Here is a 14,943-nt window from a genome sequence, read left to right as displayed (position 1 = left end):
AGTACACAAAAAGTACACTTCAGATGCTCAAGTTCCCTTGACATGCTTCACGCTTTGAAATTACACCGATATCTGTTACGGTTCTACAAAACGTTCACATGTAACAGGTTTATCTCTTATTCAGAACAATGAAAATGCTTTCCTCTCACTATCACCATGGAAACCTTTGATCTCTGGACACGTCGTTAGCTCAAATATAAACAACCTGTGTCATGGAACACGATGTCATAACTCCAATGACATAATTAGAGCAGCAGACTAATGACGTGGTCACTGGAGTTTAACAGACTGTCTCAGCCTATTCTTTTCCGTCTGATGGAGACTTCATACTGACTTCAACATGTTCCACATATTTTAGACGTTATTGGTGACGTATGCTTTTAGTTCTAAAGTTTTCAGTTCAAATATTCTGCTGCTTTTTCATGCATTTAGACTTTCATTTTCTTGTTCTTATTTCACATTCAAGTCCCCTCTATTCATGAACCCTTTAAAGTACTCAGCCACACCACTTATATACCACGTTGCTGTTGCTATGTCAGTTAATCTTTCAAATACAAGGTTGCTTGTTTGATTCAAGCTCTTGTAGTCAATATGTCAAGGTATTTATCCCTAACATTTTATCAGCTAACTAATGACACACACTCAGAGGATCTTTATAAACGTTTTAAGTATTGCACATCTTTAAACATGACTCTTATAAATCACTTTTAAAACCAGCGATGTACTACAGTGTCAGCTTTTCTAAAATAGAAACTTCAATGTTCACATCTTTCTAAATTATTCTACTTTTCAATGACCTACAAATAATCCTAATAATAATCCCATTTTCAGTCTTCCAACTGTTCATATTTTTTGGTCAATTAACAAACCTGTTACAAATGTGTTGTTCACGCAATTTGAGCCTTTGCCCCATTTATTTGATCACCATGGAAACCTTTGATCTCTGGACACGTCGTTAGCTCAAATATAAACACCTGTGTCATGGAACACGATGATGTCATAACTCCAACTGACATGCTCAGAGCAGCAGACTTCAGATAATGGTTAATGGTCCTGCCCTCAACAGCTCTACGTCAATTATGGGGTGTCATCATATGCCGTTTCCATGGAAACGCATCCCTCGCCATAAAACACGATGTCGCTGTAACTCCAATGGACACGGTCCGATCGTCCCCCAAACTTTGCTTGTATATCACCGGTCCATGCCTCAACAGCTTTACGCCAAATCTGAGATCTCACCATAGGCTGTTGCCATGGAAACGCATCCCTCGCCATAAAACACGATGTTGTTGTAACGCCTATGAAAAGGGTCAAAACAGCACCACACTTCAGATAATGGTTAACGGTTTAGCCTTCAACAGCTCTACGTCAATTATGGGGTTTCATCATATGCCGTTTCCATGGAAACGCATCCCTCGCCATAAAAGACGATGTCGCTATAACTCCTATGAAAATTTTCAAAAAGTGCTCAAACTTCACATGTGTGCTAACAGTCCAGCCGGGAAGACATATACGGGACAGTTTTGAGATTTCTTCAAATGCCGTTGCCATGACAACACAATGCTCGCCATGAAACACGGTTTTCTCATAACTTCAGTGAAAATGCTCCAAATGGCCCAAAACTTCATAGGTTTAGTAACGATGCAGCCATCAATGCATCTAAGCGTATTATGGGATGTCATCAAATACCGTTGGCATGGCGACAGATCATTCACCATCAAGTTAGTTCAAAAGTTTGCAGTCCAAATATTTTGCTGCTTTTCCAAGCCTTTTTACTTTCTTTTCTTCTCTCATCACACATTCAAGCCCCCAGTGTTCATGTATCATTTCAATCTAAATTCTTCACTTTCTTCTTATACATTACATTTCAGCATAGCAGTTTAGCGTCAGCTTTTCAGCATAAAGCATTCCCACTAGCAATTTCTTCAGGAATTGCATTCTCTAGTTCAATATGGGATTGCATCCTCTCTGAAGCAACACAAACTCAGCTAATCCAATACCTTTTACAATCTTTACAATTTTTACACAACATTTTAGTGTATGCAGCTTAATATTTTCTATGAATGTTATTTTCTTTCAATATTAAAGACAATGAAAGATGTTGTTACTTGATCTTACCGCTCCCCTACTGCTGGCTCCCTGAATCAGAGAGAGAATCCCGCGAGCTCCAGACACATAGTTTAATGTCTCAGAGTGACTGTTATTGAGATCTTGCAGGAATTCCTGCAGTCTGGGAATTTCTGTAAAAAATGTAACATACTTACATTACATTCTTAAATGTACATGTTACACTCATTAGTATCTCTACATATTTATTGGAGGAGATAAAACAATGTTGTCATCCGGGCTCACTTATGGAGAATTGAATCACCTGTGTCATCTGATCCCAGACGTTTCTTTCTCATGAACTCTTGGAGCTCACTGTGAAACCTTGAAACATTTCTCACTGAATTGTTTCTAAAAAAACAAACAAGTTTTAATATAAAAGCAGATTTTCCATTTTGCACAATATTTGTGTTTGATTTGAAGTCAATTATACTCACCTTAACGTCTTTTAGTTTGCTGAATTCTGCCCTCACTTTCTCCTTGGCTTGCCTCGTTTTTGTTTTAGTATTTGAGCACGAACACCAGCTGCTGACCTATATGAAAAGATTTGTATTTGAAGAATTACATAAACTGCATATACATCCCATCTCATATAACTTTGCATCTTGCTCTTGACATCACATGCCTCACGCTCGAAAATGACATGCCCAGAATGAATGAGTAATTTAGTACAACTAAAAGGGGTATATGAATAATGTTTTTTATCAAAGCAATGATACACCTGTGAGTTGGCTGTAGAAGTGTCAGAATCAATATAGATGTTGCTGTGTCAGAGTAAATTCAGATTGAACATTGAACATTTCAATTCTAGACTCCGCCTAAAAAAACCACATTATCTATTGTGAAAACCACCCTTGAATGATGGAATAGTAGCCCAGAACCTTTAGGGATCCAAACTTCACTACAACATAAGTACCCTGTGTCAGGATAGATCATAATTAAGTGAAACTTGACATTTTTTAGAGAGGTTTAGCACAGGTAGGTCCAGGCGGACTCACCTTTGGGTACATTTGGGTACATGTGGTTACCATCAGTGCCATTTGACCTTTCTCAGGTACCACACTGTAAACGCTTTCATTGAAATATCCCTATATAGGTATTCATTCCATCCAAATACAACTGTTTTTGATCTTTTTGGAAAATTCACCCAGACCTCTATACCTTTTTTCGCCACAAAGCGTAATGGGGCGCGAGCTGCCAGTCAGACCTATGCATTACGCGAGGCCGTATCTCTGGAACCCATTGGTCAAATTGGGTGATTGACACCTCTTTGCAACCGTTAGAGCCAATAGAATCGAGGGGCAGTTCATACATCCATATAAACATTACCATTGGTCAGTTAGAATGACGCACACACAGCATGCCCTAAAGCAGATGCCCCGGCCGGCTAAACATTATACCCCGTTTAGTACAAATAAATGTAATGATGGATTATCAGCAATCATTTCAAATTGACACAGAGACATTGGATTAACCTTCAGCAGCGTTTTCATGCAAAACAGCAAAGGTAAGACATATTTATAGCTATGGCTCTGTAAAAGTGAAGTTGTTTGTTGCTGTTTCCTGGCTGCTAGTTCAGTGATGAGATTTATTTCAATGGAATCTGTGGAATTTCAGCTTTCAAATGACATGTCAATTGTGCAGATAGCATGAAGTAGAATAATCGCTATCGCCAGTTATGTGCTAATGTAGCGTTAGCATGTTTTCGTTAAGTGCTGATTTAGACGCTTGGTGTTGGAATTGTGTTTCGTTTTGGTAAAAATGGTTATTATCGTCTGTTAGCCGAGTTTCTTCCCGTTAAGTGGGTATGCCAAATTAATAGGTTGTTCAATGTTAACAAGCCCAGGAATGGTGTTTCTTACAAGATGCCAGTACCGGGGGCAATCGGGCTCAAGAGGTTAATCCATCATCACAAAGTGTTTGTGAAGCAACAACATTAGGACAGAAATAAATTGCTGAGATGTTGAGGGATCAAGACACACATGCAGACAATTGAGAAACATGGACACTGTTATGATTATGAATAACCTGGTTTATCATGTTTCAAGTGAACATTATATCCCTGAATACGATCAAAACCAGGATACTAATGTGCCTGTTAACGTAATCAATGTTTCCATGGTTTCTCCTCTTAGCCATCTCCATCTCAAGCGTCAGTGTCTAAATTAGATGTTACATTTAACTGTGTACTTTTGGCATCTTAAACCACTTACTGATTGCCTGAACGTCCAAGACTATCAGACTTGGTGCAGATAAAATGAATCTGCCGACACTCGCCACCATTTCCCATGAGGCTGCAGGATTCTTCCAGGATCTCCCAGGATTCTTTTTCAGAAGCTGCTCGATTTAGCTCAGCCACAATCCACACAGTAGAACAACTTCCAACAACCTGGAGGGGAACACAGCAAATAATAATGGTTATATTGTCAATGTAACCTTCCACAATAATCAGCATTGCATGTGGATAAATCACCTTTTTCCACATCGTGTCTCTGCTCTTGTTACGGTCCCCGTTTCCAGGAAGATCCACAAGTGTGACGTGCTGGAGAAGACGATTCTTCGGCACCCTGACAGTCATACACTTCACCAGTGGCCAATACAACCTCTTCACGTCTTTAGTATCTTCCTCTTTTGACTCACTTCGTGTGTATTTGACCAATTTAGCAGATAATTCTTTAGCCTAAAATAAATCATAAAACAAGAGGCAATGCAAGGTCATTTATTTTAAATGAACAAACTTTAACTTTAAATTGCTTAAGAAAATGATGTTATAGAATTATTACAGCATAACCTTAAAAAAAGAGTCAATTTGAAACCCAATCACTGAAATAACTAAATCTGATTTTAAATTTTAAATTTAAATTTAAAGCTGGTAGTGCCTTAAATTATCTTGGAGGGTCTTGCAAGCACTGGTAGACATTTTCTTTTCTTATGATGCATAAAGTAGATATGGTTTTGTAGTTATTGTAATTAGAGTCCAGATAGGTCAAGTACAGATAGAATTGACTCTCTCATTTGGTGATCTATCATGAAACTACACCAACCTTTAATGTCTAGGTGGTAAATGCAAACCTCAATAGTGCAAAATTCCTAACCATTTCGCTCTGTCAGACAGGAAAGAATGTGTTTTATGAAATGATAAGTTTGAGTATTAGTCTTACTTACTGTATCACTTGTCAAAATCTTACTCTTGGAATGGAGAAATTCAGGAATTTCTCTGAAGTATTTTTTATCCATGAGGTTTTCAGGAGATTTGTTTTTCCATTCTTCTCCATACAGCACTGACAGCTTTTCAACACTGTCTTGATAATCTTCATCTTTTTCCTGATCTTCGTTATCACCAAGGAAATTAAACAAGGTCCACAACTCCTCTTTCCACTCCTAAAAAAATATGTTTTATTATATGGCATGTTGTGTAGTCAACATATATATTTATTTGCAGCTTCATCATAAAAGTTGAAATAGCTCTAAGATAACACACATATTTAGCTAATTTTACCTCTTTTGTAATGAACTCGATTTCTGCCTCATACTTTGAGTTACGCATGTTAGCCTCCACTTTAATCATCACTGAAGTACATGCACTGATGCTTCCAGAGGGCAAGAGATCCTTCACTCCAATGACGGCATTTATCAGAGAGCTCTTTCCAGCCCCCGTTTTACCAAAGACGCCGACCACCTCCCTCTTGTCTGTCTCCAAATGTTCGATGTTATTTCTGTTGTGCAAGAGTTTGAATATGGGTTTTTGATCAAATTAACAAATGTAACAAACACTAAATGATTGTGTCAAAATCAAGAAGAAATCCATCTGCATGTACGTACATCCTATTTAAACATAAAAGTATCGTCAGACTAATCTTTGGACTTTAGAAAATGTGGACTTTTACGAATCACAACAGTGTCCTCAGTGCTGTATACTTTCGACAGGTTTACTATGGTCTCTCTAAACAATTTCCCCTTGCTTGACAACACCAATACTTACTTCAGGAACTTGTTGAGCTTGTCGTCTTGGTTAGGTAGTTTCTGATGGACATATCTCATGATATATTTCACATCAGACAGAATTACTTCTTCTGTAAGAGTAAAATGAAATAACTATTCAGCAGGAACCAATAACCAGTATACTGTATCCATTAAGATGTATTCCCAATGAAGCAATCAAGAATACCTGAGACTATATTTTTCATCATGTATATATGGCAAGTATCTTCAAGTTTAAGGCCATTATAATTTTATAATACCTGTGTTGCTACATATTTGTAAGTGAATTTCCTGAACAATAAAACATTAAACACATTATACTTATTAACCCTAGTTTCTAATATTTTGGAAAGTAATATAAATACCTCTTTTTGTAACTTGTTTATCCTCACGTGGTCGTTTTCTGGCTGGTGATTGGCTGAACTCACCCTGGAGATCCAACTTCCTCTTTCCTTGTTTATTTTTTGTAAATAACATGTATATATATTTTTTTAATTAAAAAATGTTTTCAACATTGTTTAGATAAAACAAGTTTATTATTGTTTATAAAACATCAATAAAACTGCATATAATCCATAAGACACTTTGTATCTCACCTTTATCATTTGTTTTGCTGGTGGACGGACAAACCTGAGGATGAACATGAACATTTGTTGTTACAGGCTTGAACACACATCTTTACAATTCGCACACACCTACATTTGCATTTAATTTCCCATTCAAAACTCTATGCAAAATAAAAATGGCTATCAAGTGATCACATTCAGCATTTTTTTTACTGAATGAACAGCACTATGAACAAATTAAACAGTTCACAGTTCTTCAGTTAAAGGTGACTTTGTCTCCGGACGCTTCAAATATCAATGCATGAAGGATTGAGTCAAGTTCAATGATAACAAACATGGTAAATTTAAAGTTATCATTAACTGAGCAGAAACAGCTTTCCCCCATTTACATTGCAATTAAAATAAATACTCTTGGTGGTCATGTAAAATGTTGAACAGACATTGACAATATTAAAAGTGAATTAAACTGCATTCAACTAACTTCAACAGAAGCTTCAGATGTTTCCGGATCTGTTGTGTTTTGTTCCTCCTAGTTAGAAAAGAAAATAGTCTCAAATCTATAATAGTAAAGAACTTATATAAAATGATAGTAAAGTCAACAAGATATATTCTACTGCTTTGTATGTAGATGTCATACATTCCTTTAGATAAATGAGACCAAATACAGTATCTGTGTAAAAATGCAGACATTACCTTTAACAACTTGAGTCTCTTTTTGAATTTTGACTGTGGCCCCACAATTGGGATCAAGGCAGCAATGTGATGATCTTCCAGACAGTAAAGACTTTCCTTGTCAACTTTGTGATCTGTAAACACAATTTAAATTAAGAAATGTTAACCAATTGCACATTTCTGTAGATGTGTATTTTGCATGGGGTGAAATGTGAGTTCAGCTGTTGAAAATATGTTTTAAAGAGCATTACAGCCTCATAAGGTTGTCTGAACTGAATTCATATTGGTAATATGTTGTCTTGATTTCAGTGCTGCTGAAAAGATGCTACAGAAAATGAGTTACTCTGAAGTTAATATATAATAGTTTCTTCTCTGTGTGAAGATGAAGTCTTTATGATTGTTTAACCTGTTGACCCCCGAGCCTGTTTTCCAGGTCTCAGGCTCGAAAATGACATCTCCAGAACAAATGACCACAACTACACTTCTAAAAAGGGGAAAATTAATAATATTTGTTCTCAAAGTAATGATAAACCTTTGAGTTGGATGTCAAAAAGTCAGAATCAATTTAGATGTTTTTTATTTTAAAGAAAATTCAGATTGAACATAGTAAAAAACTGTAAATTATAGTGTCCGTCCAAAGATTCTTTTTTACTTATAGTGAAAACCACCCTTGAATGATGGGATGGTAGACTAAAAGCTTTAGGAATCCAAAGTACAACATATAATAAGTACCCTGTATCAAGATTGATGCAAAACAAGTGACATTTGACCTTTTTAGAGAGGTTTAGCAAAGTAAAAACAATTCTGGGGTCATTTGGGTGGATTTTCCATATCTCTGGCCCCCCTTGGTCGATTTTGCTGATTGACATCTCTTTCTAGAGCCAATGGAATCGAGGGAAAGTTCTATACACACCAACACGTTAACAAATAAGGAGTGAGAGTGACGCGTAGAAAAACCGGAAGCTGCGCTAACTTCTGGTGGCTACCATTAGCAGCTCATATTTATTCTCCGATTTTTGCATACAAATTGAATTATGGATTATCAATAATTTTTTCAAAGTGACAGACACATTGGATTAACCTATGTATTAACCTTCAGCGGCGTTTTTTCTCGTTTTAATGCCATTGAACATTACTTTTGAACGGAATAACAGCTAAGGTGAGCATATCTCCGTGTTTTGCTACCTAAAGCTACGTCGTGTGTTGTCTGTATTTGCTTCACCTGTCACAAGTTCTGATCGCTCAGTGATGATCCTTATATTTCTATAATCTGTGGACTCTCAGGATGTTATCTAAGCTTGTTTGTGCAGATCCAATACGTATATCGATCGGTATAGCTAGAGTTCTGTAATAACGGCATTGCGATTTTTTCGCTCAGGGCAGATTCAGAGGCTCAGCGTTAGTCTTGTGTCTTTTTTTGCTAAAAATGGTTCATACCATCAGTTAGCTGAGTTTCTTCCCGTTACATGGATATAAAACATTCATAGTTTATTAAATAGTCGATGGGGTTCAACAGGTTAAGTATGTCAGGGATATGTCAGAAGGTTACTGCGCAACGATGTTGAGGCAGATTATGTGTCTTCAAGTAGATGCTTAGATATTTCAGTATTGGAAGGTCATATCAACTTTGTATAATTTTTTTGCCCAACAAAAAGCATGGTAATACTTTACCTTTAAATGTTTGTATCCATTCGCTGAGATTCCATTCAGTTAATTTGTTGCACACAAAATCATCCATGATTAAGAATAGCAACTGGAAAGTAAACAAATAATTGTTTTAATCAACAAAATAAATACTTGTGAGAGTTATGATATTTTAATGGAAAAATAAAGGGTTATTAAAGTGATAATGGCAGCCTAATTAAAGTGTTTATAAGAAGCATATAGGAAATATTTGTGTGATCACAAGATAAGCACACATCTCAGAAATTATTTTCTAGGAGAGCCTGCTTGGTTGTTTACTTACCTGCTATTTGCATTTCTTGTAGACGTTTACAGAAACATGAGCTTTCAAGTTTCCAGTGGAATGGAATCAATGAAACATTAAAATAAATGTATTCTGAATCAAAGATCAATTATTGTCAAACTATCCAACAGTTTACACAAGTAGAGCTGAAATTAACATTTTAAATCTTGAACTACTCTATGCCAGAACATTAATGGCATTTTCTTTTTTAATAATTGTTTGGTTAAATGTTCAAGTAAAAATGTCATGGTTTCCAGATTCTCAGATGTTAGCTTCTTACTTTTTTCAGAGTGTTTTCTATCAAAACAATTAAGTGATTATAAGCATCTTGAAGGCTAGCAAACTTGATTCCACCCAAATAAAACAGTAACATTAATAATACTAATCTAATGATATAATATAATGGTATAACATATTCAAATACTGCCTCCAGTGATTGTAATATTATAAATGTTTCCTTGATTCTTATCTTAAAATTGATGTTCAGGGCCCAATGCCATCAGAAATGCTCCATGCGGGTGTTTTTTTCCCGAGAAATAGGTTGCGTTTTGTGGCACACTTGGCTTTCCATAGTTCATCCCCTCTGGGATACTTTCCCCGTTTAATGACTTAATGCTAAATGGCACTTTTATGTTCGGTTGTGTATCATGACGTTTCAAATTTGTGGTTTCTTGTTTGTTTTCTGTGATCAAATTTGTATTTATTTAAGGCAGAAACACAGAACAACATGGTACAAAACAAAAACATATCACGTAAAAAGAACATACAGCTCCCTTACCAGACAAACAAAAACATGTGCGTTGGTTTTGAAACTAATTTAATGTTAATGTGCTTTTCAAGAGGGACAAAGGTAGCAACCACACAAGAAGCCCTAACACATTAACATACAACATATTACAATGTATTTTATAAGAACATGACAATGAAACTAACAATGAAATAAAAGAATATGAATCGTTCCAAAGCTTACCGTAGCGTACAGCCTGTTGATATGAAGCCAAAAGCAGGTTAAAGGAGTCTCTCACTTAGTATCCCAATGACTGCCCAACCCAAACTAGAAAACGAAACTTAAAGTATTTTTGTTTACGCTGAGAGGTGTGGAACGTTACTCCTCCCACACTAAATTAATCATGTGTTATTTATTCATGTAATGCTTCTGTTTTGTATGCACTTTGAAATGCATTTGTGTCTGAAATGTAAACCCTTATCCTATTCCCTGTTAAAGTTGTCCTTTTCTCTAATAATGTGGGTACTTTTATGTCAAGTGTTTGTATAATTCTTACCTCTTAGGGTAGATTTAAGAAGTTTAGATTATGAAACAACTCACAGAATTCTGAAACATTACATGATGTCTCTATAATGGTGGTACACTTTGGGACCAATCAGTAAGTAGCACGTTGGTGACATTAAAAAGCATGATTGCATTACCACTTGTTACGTGCCAGGCAGGCTGTACTTGTGTGGTTCTCCTTCCCTCCTGTTTTTCTCTCTTCTCCCTGGGTCCTTCTCAGGTCGACTATTTCATTTCCTCCTCGGTCCTCGGTCCTCGGTATCACCGGAAGTTGATTTGTCTGCGCCATCTTGAGTAGCGTCCCATGGCTCTTATTTTCTGCCGGAGGACCGAGGATCAAGGAGCGAGGAGCGATAATGGAGGAGCGATAACCGAGGAACCACCAGACCATCCTCCGGTGAAATCCTCAGATACTCTCCCCGCCCCCTTACTGTGTATCACTCACTGATTGGACGATGCAGCGCATGCACTGATCTGATGCTTCTTGACATGAGAGCAGGGTTGCGGTCGAATAGTCCATTTAGCTTAGGAACCTTCCTAACAGAGTGAAATGACCCGGAAGTCCCTCAGTGGCAGCCATGCATAAGTGCCGTTCAAATTCTCTAAATTAAAAGGAAAGGAGGTTTCAAACTTCCTTTATAACCTCCTTTAGCTTAGGAACCACTGGACCTCCCTAACGGCCCCTACACACGGCGGCGTGCGTTGACGCTTCAACGCTTCTGCCCATTCACTTTGAATGGGGTGACGTCACGATTCGCCGAACTGCATTCTGGGATCAAAGCGTAGCTCTTCTCGCGGTGCTCGCTGCAAAAGTAGAGCAATGTTCTACTTTTGAAGCTGAGGCGGAGGCGTCAGCCATATCAATCCCGCGTATGCAAATCTGACAGTTCAAAGCGCTAGCCAATCAAACCGCGTGTATGCTGAGAGAGCCAGACCGCAGTTCAATTTCCTCCTATGCCAAAAAATGGAGGAGAAAATAATCGTAGCGGTAGGGAATCACCCGGTGCTTTCAAGTCCCTGTTCACCTACCGGGATACAAACCGGAGAGCCAGGGCATGGAGGGAGGTGGCAGAGACAGTGGGTGAAACTGGTAGGTTTTCGCCTGTTTTGGGGAGTTTATATCCAGTGTACTTTCGTTTGAATGGACAGCAGGCATAGACAGTATATTTAGCCACCATGCAATGTTGCATAAAATAGCACCATAGACATTAATTAAAAAATCGCTTTTTAGACAGTAATGTCTATGGTGAGATTCATACAACGGGAGCCTTTTTAAAGCCTTTTTACCCCGCTGCAAACAGAACCCCCCCCCCTTCCCATCACAAACTTTACACAGACCCCCCCTTCCAATTATCAACTCCTGTCTTGTTTCCGCAAACTTTTGTGTCCTGCAAGCAGCTAAACGTTTTGCAAGGCCCCCGTTCGTTAGTACCTAAAATATCGACATCGCTTTTTCCAGCTGACAAACCCGACTTTCTGGTCACTTCTTCAAATTTCCAGCCCTTGGGGAGAGACACGGGAGATTCATGTGATTGGTTGTTGGTCGCGTTGCTCGCGTAAACTCCCCAAGCTCAAGACACGCCCACCGCCAAGCGGCAACGCACGCCGCCGGTGTAGGCTGCGTAACCGAAAGGAGAGGACAAAATGCTGCCCCACAATGCCTTGCGGCCGCGGCATTTGCCGTCACACAACAGTCGGCCGTTCACGGAAACAACCGATTATGAACGAGAAATGATATCATGAAAGTTACGGTGCTTATTAAGCATTTTAAAACGTATGTGGTAAGTTGCCCAAAGTGCTTTGTTTTGAACGTTCATCAGTTTTATAATCAAAAAGAGAAATATGAACGTTAAGTTTTTTTACTGAAATGATCAAATAAAGTCAACATTTCCAGTCTTTACTGAGCTGTGTGGGGTTTGTTCAACTTTTAAAAGATGTTTGAATGGTGATATACACAGTGATAGATGTTAAGGACTAACGTTTATAATAAAGACATTTGTATTGATTTAAGATCTTTTCATACATCATACGTATTGGGATCATTTGTATTATGTGGACCGAGAGGAGAGGGTGACGAGCATAAGTTTCACATTCCTTTATTATTTCAATTCCAACTTTGGTCATGAAGATATGTTTCCTCTGTTGTCCCTGTTCATAAAGCATAAAACAACAGCATCAGAGCACGGTGCAGAGTCTCTAGATGAGTTTACAGTAGTCCCTCGTTCTTATTAACATCCATGTTTGTAGTCCGCTGTATAGAAAAACTGTAGTTTCCATAAGTTTCCCCCACAGCAGCAGACGCACATTTATGACCTCCGCTGGCGCATCATAAACACGTCGGATAGTGAAAGTGCAGTCGGATTCTCAAAGTACCGCAGTCTCTTCTCCTAAATCCTTTGAATTCTCCTATCCACTATCCCTTAACCCCATGACGTTTCACTCCGAGGTCCAAGGAATAGACGATAGGGTTAGAACTTACGAGCTGTTTTTTTGGAGTATTCGACCGCAAACCCAGCGGAGTGAAGAAAACACATGAAACTCACGGGACTCACTCCTCAGTTTTATACTGTGTTTTGTTTCAATGAATGCCTCATTCAGTTACAAATATGTGATATATCTGAACAACAAAGTGGTCAAAAAATAATTTTATTCATTTATTGGAAACATTTTCATGATCGCTTTTTCGTTTTACATTTTCATTTATTGTCATTTCCATTCAGTCCAGTCATTAAGTGCTATTTACATGTTTAATTTGCTACACAAACAAAGTGTGCAATCCAATGAATGTTAATCTAACTGGGTTTTGATAGATAACATATCTCTTTTTCTTCTCTGAATTATTTTATTCTATTGTGCACTCTAATCAATATTAATCCAACTATTGTTCGTTTTATACATTTTAAGAATGGCGTCTATCTTTTTTGAGAATGAGTTCTTATTTTATTTAATGTATTTGAGTCTACAACAGATTGATACAAATGTTTGTGTCAGTAAATGTGTACTAAACAGAGGCGGGGGTGTTTGTGAAAATAACGGGGACAGAGCTGGCTGCTGTCAGACGATCAGCTGTGGCGGCATAATCACAAACGGACGTCGCTTCACGTGACGCTCCGGAGGAAAGGACGTCCCATTGCTCTTAAAACTCATTTCCCTGCTTCTCGTGGTTTCCTTGCGTCTCTCCATGCTTCCCTGGTGGGAGGGACTAAACGCAGGGAAACGACGCAAGTGAGGGACGCAAGAATTCCATTTAATCGACCTGAGAAGGACCCCCTGGGTGTTTCTCAATCACGAGTAAAGCTGCTTCAGAGCCACTATTTCAAGCATACTACGTCATCGAGTGCCGCCGAAGTACTGTTCCAATCTCCAGCATACTTGGAAATCTACCGAGCCCGGCGTACTCCGTTTGGAGAAATATCGAGGCTGCACATGAGTAGACTCCGCGGTCTTAAAATCCCCCACAATGCTTTGCGCACGGACCAATTTCCCCAAATCTATGGTGGAAGATGTAAGGCGAGGCCTCTCATATGACGCACACCTGCACACTTGCTAGCGTGTTCCACACTTCGGGTGTTTCTCAATCGCGAGTACGCTTGCTTGGTAGCACATGTCTGCCGAGCATCTTGCTTCAGAAGCGAGTCAAGAATACTTCCTGGCATTTGGAAAACGAAGAGTGGAACAGGCTAGCAAGTGTGCAGCTGTGCGTCATATGAGAGGCCCCGCCTTACATCTTCCGCCACAGATTTGGGGAAATTGGTCCGTGCGCAAAGCATTGTGGGGATTTTAAGACCGCGGAGTCTACTCATGTGCAGCCTCGATATTTCTCCAAACGGAGTACGCCGGGCTCGGTAGATTTCCAAGTATGCTGGAGATTGGAACAGTACTTCGGCGGCACTCGATGATGTAGTATGCTTGAAATAGTGGCTCTGCAGCAGCTTTACTCGCGATTGAGAAACACCCTTCGTTTTCCGAATGCCAGGAAGTATTCTTGACTCGCTTCTGAAGCAAGATGCTCGGCAGACATGTGCTACCAAGCAAGCGTACTCGTGATTGAGAAACACCCCCTGTCTTCTCTACAGCTAATCAGCAGCTGATTCTGACGGCTGATTGGATCCTCTCACCCTCAGCTGGCCTATCAGCAGCCAGGGCCGACCATAAAGGAGGCACCCAGGAAGTCTTCTCCCTCTCTCTCTCACTCTGGGCCTGTTGCTGACTGAGGAGCCTGAATTTGACTGCAGTGTTTAGAAACTCGTTCTACTTTGTTTGTTCTGACCTTTGTGAATGTGTGTGTATTGAGAGGTGGAGGAGTTAGGTAAGTCTGGGGTACCCTGTACATTTCTTATCACTTGAGGGTTTTTGTTTGA

The 14,943-nt window shown here is 38.9% G+C and overlaps 1 protein-coding gene across 2 annotated transcripts; it reads right to left on the bottom strand.

The window, feature by feature from the left end:
* Positions 1–2,548: 2,548 nt before the first annotated feature.
* On the bottom strand, positions 2,549–10,346 carry LOC117492597 (nuclear GTPase SLIP-GC-like). Of its 2 annotated transcripts, none has more exons than XM_034142949.1 (12): positions 10,262–10,346; positions 8,997–9,078; positions 7,347–7,459; positions 7,135–7,182; positions 6,684–6,717; positions 6,453–6,539; positions 6,089–6,179; positions 5,606–5,822; positions 5,272–5,487; positions 4,580–4,786; positions 4,320–4,495; positions 2,549–2,639 (listed from the first exon to the last, which is right to left on the bottom strand). In XM_034142949.1, exons 2-12 carry the CDS (start codon positions 9,061–9,063, stop codon positions 2,576–2,578), a joined length of 1,320 nt encoding a protein of 439 aa, XP_033998840.1. In that variant the 5' UTR covers positions 9,064–9,078; positions 10,262–10,346; the 3' UTR covers positions 2,549–2,575. The 2 variants fall into 2 exon arrangements, with proteins under 2 accessions (XP_033998840.1, XP_033998839.1); XM_034142948.1 differs by lacking the exon at positions 10,262–10,346 and adding an exon at positions 9,292–9,359.
* Between the last annotated feature and the right edge of the window lie 4,597 nt (positions 10,347–14,943).

The sequence above is a fragment of the Trematomus bernacchii genome, unplaced genomic scaffold (genome assembly GCF_902827165.1).
Source record: "Trematomus bernacchii unplaced genomic scaffold, fTreBer1.1, whole genome shotgun sequence".
Classification (NCBI taxonomy): Eukaryota; Metazoa; Chordata; class Actinopteri; order Perciformes; family Nototheniidae; genus Trematomus; species Trematomus bernacchii.
The sequence above is the reverse complement of the archived record's forward strand: the minus strand, read 5'-3'. Positions and strand labels throughout refer to the sequence as shown.